General features: G+C 45.5%; 1 protein-coding gene across 1 annotated transcript in view; it reads left to right on the top strand.

Moving 5' to 3' along the window:
• The first annotated feature begins 5,258 nt into the window (after nt 1-5,258).
• The window catches only part of LOC119372477 (sodium- and chloride-dependent GABA transporter 1), a 1,056,622-nt gene continuing 1,041,914 nt past the window's right edge, over nt 5,259-19,966 (top strand). Inside the window, exon 1 of the mRNA XM_037642952.2 lies at nt 5,259-5,652. Coding sequence (XP_037498880.1) covers nt 5,448-5,652 — 205 coding nt within the window. The 5' untranslated portion in view covers nt 5,259-5,447. The remainder of the gene's footprint in view (nt 5,653-19,966) is intronic.

Below are 19,966 nucleotides of genomic sequence, written 5' to 3'. Positions count from 1 at the left end.
TCTTGTGACATTTTATTGCAAGTCATTTGGTCCCTGCCGATTTCAACATGTTCTCGTAGGTCATTCCACTTGGTGGTTTTTGACTGTTTTTATAATCAAAGCGGTTTGTGACTTTTTCTCCAGTAGTTATAATAATAGAGATCTTTTGCTATTGAAACTTTAGCTTAACAAAACTGCCAGTACTTGTCAGTGAAATCAGTGCATTGAATATTGTTTTGGAATTTATTTTTGAGTTGTATAAGAAGTTTTTAGTTTTGTAGCAATTTCCTTTAAGAGAAATAAATGCTCATTTTATTCAATTACCAATGATTTTGTTGTATTTGCTTGGAAAGAAATAATTCCTAAATTTCTCTGAACATGACGATCTAAAATTTCATTCTACTGTTATGTAGGTCATGCTTCTGTAGTGCGGTCCTGGTCATAACGTCCCTATTCCATGCATTTCCTGCATATTATCGCATTCAGTGTGAGCTGCAACGTGCGTGTCATGGCTGGATTGCTCACTTGTTTGTGTTGGAGCCACAATCCATTGCTTTTGAGAAAGTGGGAAAGGTTTCATAATTCCAACAATGTGCAAAGCTTTCTACTTCACTCATGTACTTTCACAGAAAAGAGATAATATGGAGGCGTGCTGAGCAAAACGACATTGTGAGTCCTTATAATGTGGCATGAGTTGTCACGGAGCATTGATACCCTGCTCATGTATCAACTACAGCTGTTGGATGGCACTGCTTACCCTGCAAATAAAGTCGACAACAGACACTGCTGGAATATTGAAACTTTATCAGTACACTTCTTTTTTCAAGGGATTGCGAATTTCTGAACTATCTCCTTAACAGAAGAACGACCAGACCGTGTGTTACAGTTGATGCCAAACACATACACTGATGTTATGCTGCCCATTCAAGGCCACGGCACCTTATTTTATCAACTGCATAAGAGCAGGTGTGAAAAGTGCAGTGGTGGCACCAATATGTTTCGTCTTGGGAAGGGCAACTACAGCGGGAAAATTCATTCTGGGGTGCGCCTAAAGGGGCCTGATGCACGCTGATGTCTGTAGCGCCCAAGGGGGCAGACAGGGAAGGAGGTTCATATATGCCTATGTATGTTCATATATGTTCATATATGTTATATATGTTAATATTTTCATATATGTCCATATATGTAACTGGTACCTTTTCAAGGGTGTTTTTATGTATTACGCCCCACTCGCACGGGTGTAGTTTCTTCTAACATCCGTTGCAGTAGGGTGTAATTAATCCTTACACCCTTCTTTTTTAAGGAGTGTTTCTAAATAACCTGTGTTTAGGGTGTTGCTAAACACCGTAGAATGGTGTGGCCCGTGCGAGAAATAAAAAACATGGCTGATTCTTCTGTCATAGGAATCGGTATAACACGAAAGTGAAACGTGTCTTCGCAGACGTAGTTGAGCGTTTGTTGTGAATTCTTTCGCCCCAAGGCCGAAGGAATGAATGCTACAGCAACAAATTGTAATGTCACGCAAAGAACGGCAAGCAGCTCGAAACTTGCAACGCGCTGCTCAAGCAGAAAGGACGCACGGAACGAACATACACAGGACGAGAGCGAACTGTCACATTTATAACTTATTCCTGCGTGAGCACCGCGCTCTTTTCGCAAAAGCGGCCGCTGCAGTGAGCCAAGTGACCTTCGTGCTCTCAACGCAAGACGTACGAACCACCGCGATCACGAGATAAGCGCACGCACGAGCGACCACGCCCTGCAGAGGCGGGCGCTTGTCGCAACGGCGGCGACTTTTAAAGTACGCTCTTCGAGCCCTTCGCGCCATCTCGCTAGTGATAACGCAAACACGCTGTAACACCGATCTCTGAGTACCGCCACCGGCAAATGGTGTGTATAAATAACTCGCCGTTAGCACTGCGAAGAGCATGCCGTCCGTGGCCGAATCCTTTCGCGCTGCGTGCTACGGAGCGAGGGGTCGTAAGTTCGATTCCCAGTGATGGAACTTTTTCTTCTGGTTTTTTTCTTTGCCCACTGTTAGTCTTTATATTTTACAACGCCATATCCGTGACGGAAATACGTCAGTGGAGCCGTGGTGGACCCGGCATAAAACACTTTCGTGTTAAAAACCCCCTTAAGGAGGAGGAAATTACTTTATTCCGAGTCCTGCGAGTTGGCGGGGCGGGCCGATGGCCCCGCCTAGGAGACGGCCAGGCGTCCTTGAACCCTGGCGGCTTCCTCGGCCCGCTGGATAGCCCAGAGCTGATTTTCGAGGGCGGAGCTGAGCAGGGTAAATACTTTTAGAGTATATACATTATAAGCAGGGACGTTTTTGCTATACCCTCACTATTCTTGTAATTATATCATTATTTTGCAATAAGCCGAACTTATATAGCTTGTAATCATGTATCGATGCAACCGGAATGATGCGGTGCTCTTTAAATAATTACGTTGTGTGGCAGCGATATGTAACCTTACAGGCTAGACGCAAAGCTTTCTTTTGCAAGACGGTAAGTTTGGTAATGTTTACAGCTGTTGTTGAGCGTCGAGGAAATGGATAGTTTAATCAAGAAAAGAACGAGTTATATATGAGCGTGTTAACAGAAATGGGTAGCTGTGGCGGCGCATAATGCCGACTCTCCTCGACAGTTTACTGATACCCATTAGCGCCCAGCGTACTTAACAAAGTACACTTCATTTCTTTGGAATAGAAAATACACTATCCAATATTCTAATTTTTCTGATTAGTATTTTTGATGCGAAAGGTTGCAGCAAGACACTCCTAATCGAACATATTGACTCAGGTCAATTTTTTCTGTGCTACGAGTTGTTAAACTTTTGGAAAACGAGCGCCCGTCGAACGCATGTGACGACTACTACATTTTCTCAAATAATGTAAGGTTTCACACTGTATATATTGAAAAAACAGATTGGTTGTGCTTCAAAAGGAACAATATAATCACGGCGAAGCGCAAGAATCAGCTGTAGTGCACTGTTTTGCTCTGAGGGGTAATCAAATGTTGGTGCACTTTTTGTAGTACACTGGGCCTTTGTGAGAGCTTACATGCGCATTGCTTTGTAGGTTGCCTCAGAGATCAAACCAGGTATTTTCTTCAGAAGAATGCCGTTTTTACGGTCATTTGAGACTCGGGAGACTGCAAAAGATGCCGGCAGGGATATACGAGAGCCTCTTGGTGAAGTAATTGTCACTCCCAAATGGCTGAGGAGGGGGAAAACGGCTGTGGGAATGAATGCCTTCTGCCTGATGGAACGAAAAAAATCGGGAAGACTGCTTCTGTTTTGATCCGGGAAACGAGTTTCTTTTCGTAAAGGGCAAAGACAATAGCATAGTTGCTATGGCGATGAACTATGACACAGTCGAGCCACTACGCTCTGTAAGCAGATGATCATCAACTCAAAAGAAAAACGTAGCGCCATCACAAAACATCGTCAGCAGCTAGAGCAATATTGGCATGGGAGAGATTCACCTCCACAATCAAGCTGTGTATAACTTCAGAATTTTCATTCGTGGGAGAATGAGATGGACGCACCTATTTACACAGATTATCAACATTTCTGAATGCATAGAGGATCTGCCGACCTACTGGAGGTTAGCAGACCCTCTATGAGTCGACTGCTGTCATTCCCCTGCACACTTGCAAGACACTACCTGTGCCGTGTACACAATAGAACTATCAAGAGGTCTTCCGTGTCCAGTGTGCCTGCCAGTCCCCTCCATCCATATGGGCATTTCACAAGAAGATTGAAAAAATGTTGAAGTGCACTGTCTGTGATAAATAGAAATGATGCTCCGAAAAGTATGGTGCAACGCTTTGCATGATGCGTCGCTGCTTGGACAAGTTGCATGTGCCAAAACAACTTTTGTATTAGTATGGCAAGGGCCAAGAATGCTGGCTATTCGTGTGCCGAGCCAGCTTGCATTGCTATCGCAAGAGCCCAGCGTACTTTCTAAAGTACAGTATCATAACTTCTGAAGGAATAGATGTAACGCTATGAAACTTGCAAGATGTTTTTGTCTACTGTAGTTAGATAAGTGCGCGAAATTTCAATTACATTCAACAAATAGTTTTTGCTTGGGCCTTAATGGGTTAAGGTTGACGGGATCATGCCATTTCATGTTTGTTGAAAAATGCACGCCTAAAGATTTGAAGCTTTTAACAACTTCAATTTCTGATTTATTTAACGACATGACGGAAAACTGTACTTGTGTGTGGCGCAGGTACAATAAAGCAGCGTTAGTTTTATGTATGTTCAGTTTACTCGACCCCATTGCTGCATTGGCTCGACTACCGAGATTGATGCTATGTGTGCGCGAATGCATACAAAGCAACGAACATGACAGCTTCTCTTTCCTTCTTTTTTTGTGCATGCCGCCCCATGGTGTCAAAACGTTTTCTAGGCAAAATACGTCGTTCATGCCTTCCTAAGAACCTGCCCGTGTGTTAAAAACAGGGTCAAGAGCACATCTATCCAAAATTACTAAGAAGTCAACGTACCAAAATATTTTCAAAACCCCGAGGTCAGCCAGCGGTGCCAAAAGACCGTTGTCACATTTAGCTAAAAACAAATCACTTAAAATAGGTGCAATCCATGAACCGATCCAAGCACCCTGCTTTCGCAGTTTAATGTTATGCGATTGTCAAAGGCAACATAGTAAAGCAATGACAGTTCTCTGCCCTGACGCCGTTCGAAAATGGCCGCTTCATCATGAAGGGTTACATTAGGCTATACCTTTCAGTATTAAGCCCAATAATATTAATATTTTCATGCATGTTAACCAATGGAGGCTTTTTCTGTGTGCGTGTGTGTATGTTGACTCGGTTTTCGGCCTTTAGAGTCAATAAATATGCAACGTAGCTTCGAAGCTATGCTGGGCTAAACGTGGGACGAATCGGTGTTGAGCGCGAATGCAACGAAAGCTTCCACGAGCCCGCAAGGAAAAGGCCCTTCTGCCACCACGCGCTGCGGCTTTCGAGGTGCTCTAAGCTTCGCACGCGGCGGCGAGCGGCCACGCAATCGTGCGGATGTCGCGTACGGGGTGAGAGGCTGCGAGGCGCCATTCTAGACGCTAAGGCCAGAGAAAATAAAAATAAAACAAAAGCCAGCGCCAAGGTTAAACAAAACCTAAACGCAGCGAGAGCGCCGAGAATGGGCGCGCTCACGTGGCTCTGACGTACCACGCATGCGCACTGCACATGACCACTATGTCACGTGCCCTTAATCAGGCCAATTGTGGAAGCGCGCGCTGTCGGCGGTCGTCTGCTTGGTGCCGGCTCGCAGCAGACGGCATCGCGAAAATTGTTGCGACAAGCCGTCTCTGTTCTTGCGCAGGGGGTGTGGTAGTGTGTGCTTGCATGTGCGTGCGTTCTTTATTCTGTTTCCGGAGGAAGTGACCACCAAGGCAGACGAGAGATTGATTCGTAAGTGTACGCCCCTGCATACCGGACATGACGGATAAAAAGCAAATACCCTGTGAGCTCAACAACCTGAAAGGCGGAAGTGACGACGAAGGTGCGGCCGAGGACGCTCCACACATGCCGGACAGGGGACAGTGGACCGGAAAACTTGACTTTCTCATGTCCTGTGTCGGCTACGCGATCGGCCTGGGAAACGTCTGGAGGTTTCCCTACTTATGCTACAAGAACGGAGGCGGTAAGCTTTTTTTTCTTCGCAGAGAAGTATGGAGTGCTTCGTGATGTATTTGTTATTTAGGGCACTATGAGGTTGTGAGTGCTGAAACCTCTTCGTTCAGAACAAAGCGAAAATGAGTGAGAAAATGGCCGAATGCAAATTCATAAAGCGCTTTGCTGCTTACCAACGAAGGTGGCTTGCGCCAATTTTTCCAATGCATATGGGGTGGGAGTGGGTGAAATGAGTGGGGCTTGAGACATTTTTCTAGAGCCCGCATCTGCGGTAAGATTTTCGAGCTTGTTTCTGCGAAATAGTCTCATTGGAAAGGCGACTTAAGTACTCCTCAAAGATTCTGCTGTTCATGTTTGTAAAATTTTGTTCTCCTGTCTCACGAATCACTGTCCGACGTACGTTACTTTGTATGATGATTATCACCGTGTAGTCGCGATACAGTTCCAATGGTACTTTTAAGGCGTACTTTAGGAGCGCTACTAGAATTTTCTTGGCATGCGTACTTCCGAGAAACCGAAAGAAATTATGTGCGGTAAATGATTTTACGATGCTGTGGTGCTTCAAGAAAGATGTCCTCATAGAATATTGCTAAGAGCGCTTGCCCGTCAGAGCGCTGCAGAGACAAGAGTCAAGAAGAAACGATCAAAAAGCTTTCACGGGTAAGCATGAAAATACAGCAGATCACGACGTCTTCGTTGTTCGTTTATAAAAATTCTCGATAATAAATATATACTCTAATTCACCTGCTATGTCTGCTAGTGAGAGCTCGGAGCGCGGGTGGCTGTATTGCAGTCGTTGATTCTGTCACATTGCATTCGCCAAATTTCTGGGTATGCTTCACATCCATGGGTTCTTTGTCCTCGGTATTTCTGGAACGTACAATTGCGAATCGTTTGTCTGCTTTTTTTCTTAGTTACGCAGTCGTTGCATTTAATTGGATGCTTACCAGACAGTTGGGCAATTGTCTCTCGATTCTCTCGATTTCGTGCACGCGTTTAATATTCTCAATATCTTGGATCTCGTGGCTACGAAATTTGGCTCGCTTGAACGCCTTCAGTAAACGTGACGTAGGGAAAAATAACTGCGTCGCATTGCAACGAAACCTCCCTAAAACATTCTCACGAAAATATCAAGGCGAGCGACTTGAGGGGCGTCAAGTAAATATATTGCTACATAAGCCTTTAATGGGTGTTCCGCTTGTCGAAGCATTCTTCGTTCCCTCTTTCCTGGCACCTCGGCGAAGGTCTGGCTGTTGCGGAAGTAGTCTTTCTGCATCAGACTGTTTGTGCTTCAGAGCAGCCGGCTTTAGAAATGATTTATTGCTGCGGCGGGCTTTTTCAGTAGACCGGAAGAGCCCATCGGTACCCGAGATCACAACGGCTGACGCATGGAAGAGCCGTTTTAAGTGACGAATTTGGGTTCACTATAGTTCGTTTTAATGTCTGCAGGCATCCGGTGAACTTGGCGCAAACATTGAGTGATTTACATTATGATCGTTTCCCGGTCATATACATTACGGGGCACTGTTTGTATCACCATGGTCTAATAGTTGCTGTAGATCTCGAATGATCACAAAATCTAGCTCGCTCGTCTAGAAGACGTTGTGGACATGTAGACAACTTCCACAAGGTAAGTGTGTTCTAATACACAGCTCAGGCACTAGTCCAATCTTTCGCCTTTTGCTCCGATTCACGGGATGCTGTTTGAATACTATTTTATTGAAGATTGTTCCGTTTGAATAATAACTTTGTAAATGATGCTTTTGTAAATTAAATACGCTAGGGTGTCTTATTGCGTTGTGGCCGACGTTATTTGCGCTTTACAGTTGGGATCTGCTGCCCCTTCTTAGTTTTATGTGAACATGCACTGTTTTTGTACGTTTTTTTGTATGGTTTTGTATGACCCGGGCATCGTTGGGATTGTGAGCAGCAATTCATATTGCTTTGTACTACATAGCTATATTTTACATTGTGAATCATGGCGTTTTTGTCCTAAACGCTTTTTACTCTCTTTGCTGCCGTATAACTCGCTCAAAATTTCTTTTACACTTTTGTACTTCCAGCACATTGTTATGTTCAATGAATACCTTGAAGGATGAACTTGTCGGCTAGTTGGTTGATCATAGCGTAGGGGGAAACAGCGCGAGGACCAGGACAAAAAATAAAGGCAGACATATAACCACACGTAGCGCTGACTGGCAAGTGAAGTTTATTGCGGCGAACAACGTAAATAAAAGATCTTTTCTTTCATCTGTTGTCTGTTCTTGATTTCTTTGACGTTGGCTGATACGTGGATATGTATTTATTTACGTTGTCCGTCGCAATAAACTTCAGTTGCCAGTCAGCGCTACGTGTGCTTATACGTGTGCCTTTTTTAAATGCGAAGCATTTCTTAGCGAACTTCTGCGAGTTTGAGCGTATCTATCTATCTATCTATCTATCTATCTATCTATCTATCTATCTATCTATCTATCTATCTATCTATCTATCTATCTATCTATCTATCTATCTATCTATCTATCTATCTATCTCAGTCGGTCGGTCGGTCGGTCAGGTCAGGTCTGTCTGTCTGTCTGTCTGTCTGTCTGTCTGTCTGTCTGTCTGTCTGTCTGTCTGTCTGTCTATCTATCTATCTATCTATCTATCTATCTATCTATCTATCTATCTATCTATCTATCTATCTATCTATCTATCTATCTATCTATCTATCTATCTATCTATCTCAGTCAGTCGGTCGGTCGGTCGGTCGGTCAGGTCAGGTCAGGTCTGTCTGTCTGTCTGTCTGTCTGTCTGTCTGTCTGTCTGTCTGTCTGTCTGTCTGTCTGTCTGTCTGTCTGTCTATCTATCTATCTATCTATCTATCTATCTATCTATCTATCTATCTATCTATCTATCTATCTATCTATCTATCTATCTATCTATCTATCTATCTATCTATCTATCTATCTATCTATCTAGCCGCCTACGACTTTGGGCTCTCCTGGCCGTTTCGTTAACAGGATATTTGGTATGGCGTAACGTGACTTTATGACGAACATAAATGCCAGGTCATAACATGAAAATCATCATATCCATGTCATGAACGACATGATTCTAAAAAGAGACAGGGCGTGCAAACACGGACACAAGAAAGAGATCAGGACACCACAAACGCCGCTCAAAACTCGCTCAAAATTTCTTTTACACTTTTGTACTTCCAGCCCTGTTTTGTACTTCACGCCCTGTCTCTTTTTAGAATGAATACGTACCAACTAGCTCAGCTCTCTGTTATTCTAATGAACGACATGATTTACATGCCACTGTTTTGGTGCTCTTGCGGCCGTTTCGTTTGTTTGGTATATACCAAAATTGGTATGGCGTGACAAGAGTGTATGACGAACATAAGTGACAGGTCCAAACGTGGAAATCATGGCACGGATATCATGTACAGCATGATTTACATTCCACGCTCATGGTGCGCTCGCGGCCGTCTCGCTAGCAAGATATACACCAAAATTGGTATAGCGAGACGTAACTGTGCGACGAACATACATAACAGGAATTAACATGAAAATCGTGATATTCATGTCATGTAGGGTATGATTTAGATGCCACGCTCATGGTGCACTCCCGGCCATTTTGTTAACTGGATATATACCTAAATTGGTTTGGCATGACAAGAGTGCGTGACGAACATAAATAGCAGGTCGCGCATCGTATATATGTAGCAGAATATATGTTTGATTAGCATGGCATATACCAGATTATACACGCATGCATGTATGACAATCTCGTGATATATAGCGAGCTAGATGTCACGCCATGATTGACTTCATAAGCCTCAATGACAAACAAGACGATGTATGCAGCTCTTTGCTGGCTGCTTCGCATTACCTCCATTCCCACACTGCGTGGGATCTGCCGGTTTTTCGTCCGGATCCTCGCGCTGTTTCCCCCTACAATGTATACCGCTCACCCTTGCCCAAAGTCTGGCATTCAGACTGGCATAATTTTTATAAATAAATAAATAAATAAATAAATAAATAAATAAATAAATAAATAAATAAATAAATAAATAAATAAATAAATAAATAAATGCTTTCTGGCCTTTTTGTATAACTTAGTACTGTTCTGAAGAAATGTGTTAGTCACAAATGCATAAGATTTTCTCAACTACGCCGCTACCCTGATTACCCGAATTTCATCGCAATCGCTGGTGTGAAGAGCGCTGCTGCAGATTTGCGCTTCTCCTGCAAGGGCTGCCGTTGCTATGCAAGCGCACAGAACATTTCCTTTTTTGGCGTGAAGAGATTGCAGAAACACGACCTGTTTCGTTGCGTGAGCTCGACATAATGGCATACCGTCGCGAGTTGTCTGAGAGACTGTGCGATTGCGTGCCTTTTACAAAAAAGTACTGCGAAAATTGTATGCGCCCTTACGATGTAAAATACCATTTGGCGCTGTTTGAAGGTTGCTGATATTATACCCGAAAAATTATCTTCCCACTTGAAACGTAGTCTTATTGTGCAGGCGCCTGAAGAATGTCTTATGATACGTGTCAAATATCCCATAATGTACTTTGAGAAAACGTTCGCCAATGGTTAGCATATACACACTGTGAAAATTTTACTTTGGGAACCTGGCTAAAATGAAGCTTGGAAAGTCAGTCGCACCAGACTTCCTGGATGATCGGTCGTAATAAACTAAGAAGGACTACCGTTCTTTTACTGTAGGCGGTGCGATTACTAATGACGTTAGTAAGATTGTATATAACGAGTTGATTGGACCTAGTCTTGCTGCTAGCTAGACTTATATATGATTCTGGGCATATTCCAGTTGCATAAAAGAAGTGAATTCAGCAAGCTTTTAAGAAAATATTGTTCTAAAACTAGGTCGAACGCTTTCGAGAAGTTGAGGGAGAGAGTCCTGGCCGTGACACTGACGTACTCGAAGAAACAAGAACAAGAAAAAAGTCATCCCGGCTGCTGCGGCTGCATTTTTGATGGAGGCGAAAATGTTTGAGGCCCGTGTGCTTAGATTTAGGTGCCCGTTAAAGAATCCCAGGTGGTCAAAATTTCCGGAGCCCTCCACTACGGCGTCTCTCATAATCGTGTCGTGGTTTTGGGACGTTAAGCCCAATATATTATTATTATTATTATTATCGAAGAAAAAAATCGAGTATTTGGGAGGTTTTCTGCAACGTAACAAATAGCCGTCATCTTGATTACCACTTTATGGAAATATCGCCTCTCAACCGCCGCGGTGGTCTAGTGGTTACGATGCTGGAGTGATGATGCGAAGGTCGCGGGATCGAATCCCGGCCGTGGCGGCCTCATTTTTCGATGGCGGTGAAATGCTTGAGGCCCGTGTACTTAGATTTAGGTGCACGTTGAAGAGCACCAGGTGGTCGAAGTTTCCGGAGCTCTCCACTACAGCGCTCGTCATAATCATGGTTTTGGGACGTTAAGCATTTATTATTATAAAACTCGAATTTCTATCAATAATGCTATGTGACGCTGATAGCGCGCACGCGAGATAGACGGGGATGACACTTCCATCGCACAAATACGCCCTAAATACTCGACTGTCTCTTACACTTGAAGAAAGCATTCGGCGGAGTATGTCTGCCACACAACTGAAATCATGCTCTACATTTTGTGCTTTCCTTGCGTTATCGCCGTAGTCCCGGCACTTCGGTCCCGGCTCTTGATAGGAAAGTGGCGAGAGCCAAGTTTTCAAGAAAAGAAGCGCGAGCAAGCCAGATCTCGTTCGTAGTTGTGTGGCAGAAATACTCCCCAAATACTCGATTTGCTCCTAAAGTCTAGAGTGCGCCTGCCGCATTTACTCGTGCAACGATTCCATTTCCTTTCTCAAAAAATTGACCTATGCTAGGAGGTGGGATCGTTACGCGAGAAAAATCAAGTGGCAGCCTAGGGATGGTAAAATCGACGAACGATTAATCGATTAAATGAGCGCAATTAATCGATTGATCTTAATCAATTTCTGCCTTTCAGTTAATCGAATTAATCGATTAAAACTCTGCGATTAATCGATTGCGGCAACACCCCCCTCCCCCTACACTGCCCCTTGGCCGGTGCGCATGAGCGCGAGGCGAGAGATGCCGAGACGCAGAAGTTGAGCGCAGCTACTCTTTTTCACTACAGCGCATATTTGTACGCTAATAGAACGATCCCAAAGCCGGCAGCAGCCCTATCCCATAGAGGCAGAAATGAACTCGCCCTGGTCTCTGTCGCCGACAGCGTCAACCTCCATGCCCTGCCCAAGTCTTCAGGCCCTGGCAGGAGGCGGCCCCACCCCGACGAGGCAGAGATGCACTTGACCGCTTCTCATCGCTCACAGCCTACTGCATTCACCTCCTCTCTCCCCCCTTTCTTATATCGTGTGCTGGTTAACCGTCGGCAAAGTGCGCGTGATGCTTGCTTGCTATATTGCGTTATTATTACGTTTTGGTGTGTACACTGTTTCCTTTGTCATGTCGTAATGGCGAGCAATCGCAAGAGGAGCGCGGTGTGGACGCTGTTTCCAGAAGATTAAAAAACGACGACTGCGATGTGTGCTAGAGATGGTAAGCGCTACTCGAAGCCAGCGACGGAAGCCCTTTAGGTATCGCCTGCTTCTCGCCCACTTTATTAATGTGCCAAAGAGTCGCCCTCAGAAGAAAAATGGGCATGACTAAAATTACAATGTTTAAGACCCCGTTCCCGAAGGCACGAATCCGCCCCTTCAGATAAGTTATCGACATCTCGCTACATAGCCAAGATCTTTTTTGTAACTTATCTTGAAAGTCAGGTCGCTCTTCAATTACATAAGCGATTTTTATGTTTCAAAATGTTGGACTGTTGTTAATTCGTATTCGTGCAAAAAGCTGCGTCCTCTTCGCAGGACCTCTTTCTTCGTCCCTGTGTTTTCAGCGCTATGGCTTTATTGAATGAAAGCAGCAAGGCCAACGCTCAACAGTGAAGTTTGTTGTTTTCTGTACATTTCAGACGTGCGGACGCATCGTCTAGTTGCTTAATTTGTTTGTGTTCGTTTTCGGCTCCGCGCTGTTTCATCGTGTTTGATCGCACAAACTCAGCTCTCCTTGACTTTGGTAAACTCGCGATTTTTTCGCCTGCAGTGTCTATGGCAACTTTTTTGCAAATTTTATTGAACCCTCAGGTCCGCCATGGTGGATCACTGGTTACGGCGCTCGGCTGCTGACCCGAAGGTCGCGGGTTTGAACCCGGTCGCGGCAGTCGCATCGCAGGCCCGTGTACTGTGCGATGTAATGCAGGTGAAAGAACAACAGGGGGTCAACATTTAAGCAGCCCTCCATTTCGGCATCCCTCATAATCATATCGTGGTTTTGGGACGTAAAATCCCATATATTATTATTATTTAACTCTAAGGTTTTATTTGCTTTTTTTTTCTTGTTTAACTAGAAATAACAACGCATATTGCAATGTGGCACTTCTTGGACCACAATGTGGCCACAGGTCCTTGAATCCGTAACGTCACCCAAAAAAGACCCTGTAACCATTGGGCGAAAGTGCGAATTCTCACTAAGACGCAAATGCGCAGATGTGATCTCTAGCGCGTCTGATAGGAAGACTTCGGTGGAGATCAAACACAAACAATGCCTCTCAAGCAATGAGATATCATTTTTAAAGCACCCATAAAAAATGTCAGTTAATCGATTAATCGATTAAAACATCACATCAAAAGCAATCAATCGACGAAAGGCTAAATCGACGAACGATTAATCGATTAAAAATTTTAATCGACCATCTCTATGGCAGCCCTGAGCTTTTACGGTGGCTACCATGAGCACAACCAAACAATCAACCAACGAATCTTTGCATTGTTTGCGTTCCATGAATTGCTCCAGGGAGAGCGCAGCGAATCGCAAAAAAAAAAAACAAAAAAAAAACAAAGGTGCGAGCCAGAAAACGCCCCCTTGCTCATCTTCAATGAATTTAAGCATGAAATGCTTTTAGCTCGCTTTGTCGACCGCCTTCAAGTGACCTCGAGCCAAATGCCACCATCCGGGAATTTCGAACGAGACATCCTGGCACTCACACGAGAAAAGGCGAGAATGTATTCATCCTGGTTGATCGAAGAAGGAAATTCGGGAAGCGATCGAGAAGCGACGTGAAGCATCACGAAAGCATAGACAAGCAATAAAAGGAGAATCGTCCGTAGGGCGAAATAAACAAACAATGGAAATATTTGGAATCTTATTTGGATCAAATATGGAAATATTTGGAAATGACCTTTATCACAAGTTTCTTGTAAATAGAAATTCTGATATTTTAAAAGAGTAAAAGGTCTACAGAAATCGGTTAAATAAGAAAATTAGCATGCGCAGATCGCACTACATACATACTGAAATAGAAGCCAGTGCAGATAAGACTCGCGCCTTATGGACAAAGCTGAACTTATTTCTGAACCGGGGTACAACACGGGCAAGTGTAGGGAATCTGACTATCAACGGGCGCAACGTAGCAGGAGATGAACTTGCAAATATATTCAACGACTACTCAGTCAATATTACATATAATGAAATGTCTAGTGATTTTATTCAATTTCTACCTGATCCGAACTCATCCTCCATATTTCTTGAGCCTGTAGCGGACGAAGATGCTTATTCCGTTTTTTCTCAACTTAGAAACACTTCATCTCGTGATGTGGATGGTATGCAGATTAGACCCATTAAATATGCCCTAAATATCCTTGTCCCTTTTATCACTTACATATTCAATCTCTGTGTGTCAAGTGCAATGTTTCCCGAAAGAATGCAGATAACAAAAGTTAGTGTTTTGTTTAAAACCGGCGACAAAAATTATATTCGAAACTACAGACCCATATCTATTCTGCCAGTATTTTCGAAAGGGTTAGAAAAACTTATGCATCGTCAACTGTACCAATTTTTAAAAAAACACACAGCTTTGAGTTTTAGGGACAACAGTGGAAATCTGAAGCCGTCCGCGATAGAAATAAGTAAGAGACTGTTAGAGTATTGGTGGCAGAAATTAGAAAGAAAGGACAAAAATAAATAGTGGGAAAAATAAGGTCATTCTTCCGTGAGGGGCTGAATGCTGGGCTGTAAACATATCTTGTTTTTTTCTTATGGTAAGATCGAATAATTGAAGTATACAAGGTAGAGGTGTGCACGGGCTCCAGGTAGCCCGAAAGCCCGACCCGGCCCGCGGGCCGGGCTCGGGCGGGCCGACGTATTTTCAACTCGGGCCCGGGCCGGGCTCGGGCTACTTGGAGTTTTATCGGGCCGGGCTCGGGCCCGGCGCAAAGCCCGACTCAAGCCCGAAATATAGAGAATGAGCGGGAATTGTTTTCCAGCACGCATACAGCGCCTTTTTCGCGACCGCCCTTTACCGCTTTTCCTTTCCATTCGTTACTTTAAACAAAAGGGGAGCAGGTAAAGCACTGCCTCTGTTGCACTCCGACAAACTAGAGTTACTGTATATGCTACGTACCATGTACAGTAACTCTACGACAAACAGAGAAGTGGCGCCACCTGAGCTAGTGGCGGCGCCACGCGACTGTTCGCGTTAGATTTAAAGGACCCCTGACAGCAAAATTTTTGTTGGTGACTTTTTTGCTGTAATTTGTAGCTTTGTGTCTGGTAATCTCTAAATTAAATCGTAAATGCTCTAGAGTATCGTACAACTAATTCTAGCGTAGTTAATTGTGACCATTTTAGCATCACTTCAAAACGCCCGCCTAAAAACCACAAGAAACTGGCGCCCCATGCGAGGGAGCGTCAAAGACCACGTGCACTCAAGCTGTGGTCACGTTGACAGCGCGGTTTTCAAATCGGGGCCCCGAGCGCGGTAGAGATTGAAAGTATGTGGGTGCCTCGGTATGGGTTAAACCTGTTAAGCGCGTGTCCCCTCACGAAAACTACCTCGAGATCAACCCGACAACAGAGCGAGAGGGGTGCGGAACAATAGGCCTCGCCGGGTGCCAGTCGTCGTATTGTGCACGCGTGCCCCGCAAACCCTCTGTGACGTCCACAATACTTGCTTTACTCGTGGAACGTCACACGGGACCTCTATCTACGTCATACCAGGATGTCGCAAGGTGTAGCCAACTCAAGTGAGCACTAACGCTTACTTTAAAACCAAATTAACATATCTTAAAGGCAACGTTCGTCACTAGTAATCGGTCAGATGTACTCCCGTATACAGGAAAGTCAAACAACACAAAGATCTCGAGGTTTCAGTTTTGGTGTCAGGGGTCCTTTGAGGCCAAATCTCATATGAGTGAAAATGTACGCGACAGCGACGAGCGACCCGACGTAGATCGCCTTCGTGCAAGCTGACGCTTGCATGGGCAAACCCCATACACGTGACGGCTTTGGCGAGCGAACTCCATTGTTGCTGGCATGAGACCGTCTACTTGCTTGCTGTTTTTGCACGACAATTTGTAATCTGTGTAATAGAGACTGTTCGTCGTGTGTCGTTTGATCACATTTTCTATGCTCAATAAAACGCCAAATTACCGGAAAACGATGTTTTGCTTTCGCAGCGAACCTTCACAAAGCCGGGCCGGGCCGGGCCCGGGATTGTGTTTTCGTACGTCGGGCCGGGCCGGGCGGGCTCGCAGCCCTTTGCCGTCGGGCTCGGGCGGGCTTTTGACAAAGTCAGCGGGCCCGGGCCGGGCTCGGGCTTGGAAATACGGCCCGTGCACAGCTCTAATGCAAGGTATTAGGCCAACTGAAAAAAAAAGAGGGAGCCGCCCCGTTGTAAAGAGTACAGCATCCATAGAGGCCGTGCATATTGCGTTTGGGCGAGACGAGGCTTGCATGAGGTTTACTTCAAAATATGTTCATTGCAGCTCAGTAAGCGTTCATGCCTGCGTCGCGCCGTGCCCTCATACGCTAGGCAAAATCTAAGAGGGACAGGATACGGACAGTATGGTGTGGTGTGCCCTTGCGAACATGTACTGTGCACATGTAGCTATCATAATCTCCAACGAGTCTGCTTTGCCGGTAGCCATCTCATGCTTACATCTACTGTCGATTACGGGAGAGCCAGGTATTTCTTTATCTATGCCGTAGAAAAGCGATTTAGCTGAAACCGCACTTTCCCCCAAAAGTAATTTAATTGGGGCGGACGATTTGGCTCGAAACAACAGGAATTCACGGGGACGTCTCGTCTTTCCCGCGGCCATCTTGGCATGGCTTCGCCTTCCCGATTCCACCCTCTTCGCAAGCGGTCGCTGCATAAGAAAAAGAGCAACGTTGAAACCAAATTTGCGATGTATGCGGACCCCATCTGCGGCGTGCTTGGCTGTCGGCCTACGTAAAACAGCTGACCCGCCGTTTCTCTGCTGGAGAACTACGTGGCGTAAACAGCGGTGAAGAGACGCTCTTTTGGACGAGGTCGAAACGGGAATCTCGCAGCTGCGTTCGAGACGCAAGCGCAATCCTTATTTGATCATGTGCGGTAAGACAGGAAATGTTTATTGCGAGGCCCAGGCTAGCCGCTGATCTGAGGCTTCGTAAGAATGTATAACGACTTTTCTTTCAAAACCAGTTCACCGATCATATTGTAAACACTTAATATGATGTTGTTATAATTTTTTTTGTGCTCGTAAAACCACAACGCAAATACTTTTTGAACACATGCAGGAACACTTAGCATGTGTCTTTTTGTTTGTTTCAACTTCCGGTTTTGTAGCAGTGTGCAGAGCTAATCTGCCTCTTTTTCTTTCCTTTGTAATTGTGACCTTGTATGTATATTTCGCTACTTCCCCCCCCCCCCTTATGTAAAGCCCCATCAGGGGCCCTTAAGGGATAATAAATGATGATGATGATGAAAAAAAATGTCTAAAGGATAGTGCAATCCTGTACCGCGTCGGTAATTTAGCGAAATCAAGGAACCGGGCGTCGATGACCGACGTGTTATTCGTTTGCCGTATTCACGGCAAACGGTACTATAGTGGCGTATCAACTTGCTCGCGTGTAGGACACACACACACACACACACACACACACACGAACATATATATATACCGGGTGTCCCAGCTATCTTTAGCCAAGAGCTAAAAAATACAATATTAGATGCAGGCGAGTGAAATTAGTGGCAAATTACTGATAGTCACCTTGCGCACTGCAGATAATTTTTTTGTTTGGTACGTTAACTAATTTGTTAATTAATGATTATTTAATTAAATTGCTAAATATTGACTTTAGGCAAGAAATGTGACTTTCAAAGTTCGAAAGCGTGTTCAGAAACCCCAACTGCACTATTTGCGATAAAGAAAGTCTCACGTATACCATTTTTTCCATGCCGCAAAAAAGCCTGCGAAATACAAAAAGAACCACGTGACTAGCGCATTCGCGCGCAGCGAAAATGCTGCCCTCAGCCGTGGTTTGAGCGAACGAAATCAGCTGCGGCCGGGACTCGCCGCCTCCGTTGCAGCGGTAGGCCGATAAGTAGGCGGTGGTTTCTTGGCCAGCGTCAGCCAGTTGGAGCGCGTGACGGTGCAAGTTGTAGCGAGAGCGGGCCAAGCAACCACCGTTAACTTATCGGCCTACCGCTGCAACGGAGCCGGCGAGTTCCGGCCGCAGCTGATTTCATTTGCTCAAACCATGGCTGACGGCAGCATTTTCGCTGCGCGCGAATGCGCTAGTCACGTGTTTCTTCTTGTATTTCGCGGGCTCTCTTTGCAGCTTGGAAAAAATGGTATACGTGCGGCTTTCTTTATCGCAAATAATTCAACTGGCGTTTCTGAAGACGCTGTCGAACTTTGCAAGCCGCATTTCTTGCCTAAAGTCAATATTTAGCAATTTAGTTAAGTAATCCTAATTAACAAATTAGTTGCCTACAAAACAAAGAATTCTCTGCAGTGCGCAAGGTGGCTGTGGCTGTCAGCAATTTGCAACTGATTTCACTCGCCTGCTTCTACTATTGTATATTTGAACCCTTGGCTAAAGATAGCAGGGACACCCTATATATATATATATATATATATATATATATATATATATTGTGATTTTTCTGTAACCCCCCCCTACTCAATGCTCCTCTGGGGCCTGCAGGGTAACATGAATAAATAAAGTGTGTGCCGGCGTCAAATCTGAGAACGGGGAGAATTCGATTTCGTCTTGTGCGCAATGAATAACGGCGTCGTGGCGGGAGACAAAATCGCATCCCAGGATGACGTCATGAGAGCATGCAGCAATTATAATGAACTCGACGTCGTACAAAAGGTCCTGAATGACGACGCGAGCTGTGCATATTGCTGTAGGATGAATACTCTGGGAGCTGGCTGTACGGAGAGACATCCCAGAAAGTGGCGTCCTCACTTTTCGTAGTAATCGGCTTAATTTTTGGTCCATAACAGATACGGCGGCTCCAGTGTCGACAAGGGCAGATGCGGGAACACCGTCGACAAACACGTCTATCACGTTCGATGGGCTTCGCTGTGGGCTTTCTCAGTTCGATAGCGTCGCAGCCCTTGCCTCCTGGACTGCGACGACTAGTTTTCCTGGTCGCGTGCGACCGGACGTGGGCGCATCGGCGACAGTGAGCGACGTCGTGGAGACGGAGAGCGCCGAGTAGATGGAGCTTGGCGTGACGTCGGCGACAGAGGCGTGGGTGGGGCGTAAAATGTGCGGTTTGACTGGCTGGTGACGGGCGACATGAGTTGAGGCGGCTGGACGCGATTGCAATAACGCGCCACGTGGCCGGCGTAACCGCATACGAAGCATATGGGGCGGTTGTCAGGTGTGCGCCATCGGTTTGCTGGAGCAGGGCCCGCCCATGGCGCAGGACGTGATTGACGGGATGGCGACTGATATGACTGCATCCTGGGCTGCAGTCGTGGCCTCTGCATGACGTCGTCGTAGGTAGCCGGCAGAGCCGCTTCGAAGGACTGATGTCTAGTGGCGGCTTCGGCGTAACTGTGTGGGGCTGCCGTAGGTATTACTGGGGACGTCCTGGCGACAACTTGGGCGTAACTGAGTGGTGAAGGAGTCTGATGGTGCTGGTGGTACTCAGGCATGACCTCCGCGATTCCCTGCTCAATCGCTCGACGGAGGGGAGGGAGAAGAGTGGTTGACCGCTGTTGAACGTACTGAGGTTGAGCAAAGTCCAGCAGAGAGAAGTGGCGCGCGATTTCCTCGCGCACGAATGACTTCGCCTCTGCGAGCAAAGCGGAGTGGTCGGATATGGTCGACAAGCCAGCGAGCTCGGCGTCGCGGGACAGATAATAAGGACTGCCAGCTAATGTCAGATCAAGGAAGACGCTACACATATAGCTTGAGAGGACTCGGCACAGCAGTGTTTAACGAGAGCGTGATAGAAAAATTGCAGTCG

Source organism: Rhipicephalus sanguineus, chromosome 10 (genome assembly GCF_013339695.2).
Source record: "Rhipicephalus sanguineus isolate Rsan-2018 chromosome 10, BIME_Rsan_1.4, whole genome shotgun sequence".
Lineage (NCBI taxonomy): Eukaryota > Metazoa > Arthropoda > Arachnida > Ixodida > Ixodidae > Rhipicephalus > Rhipicephalus sanguineus.
Note: the sequence above shows the minus strand (reverse complement) of the source record. Positions and strands in the feature narration are given on the sequence as shown.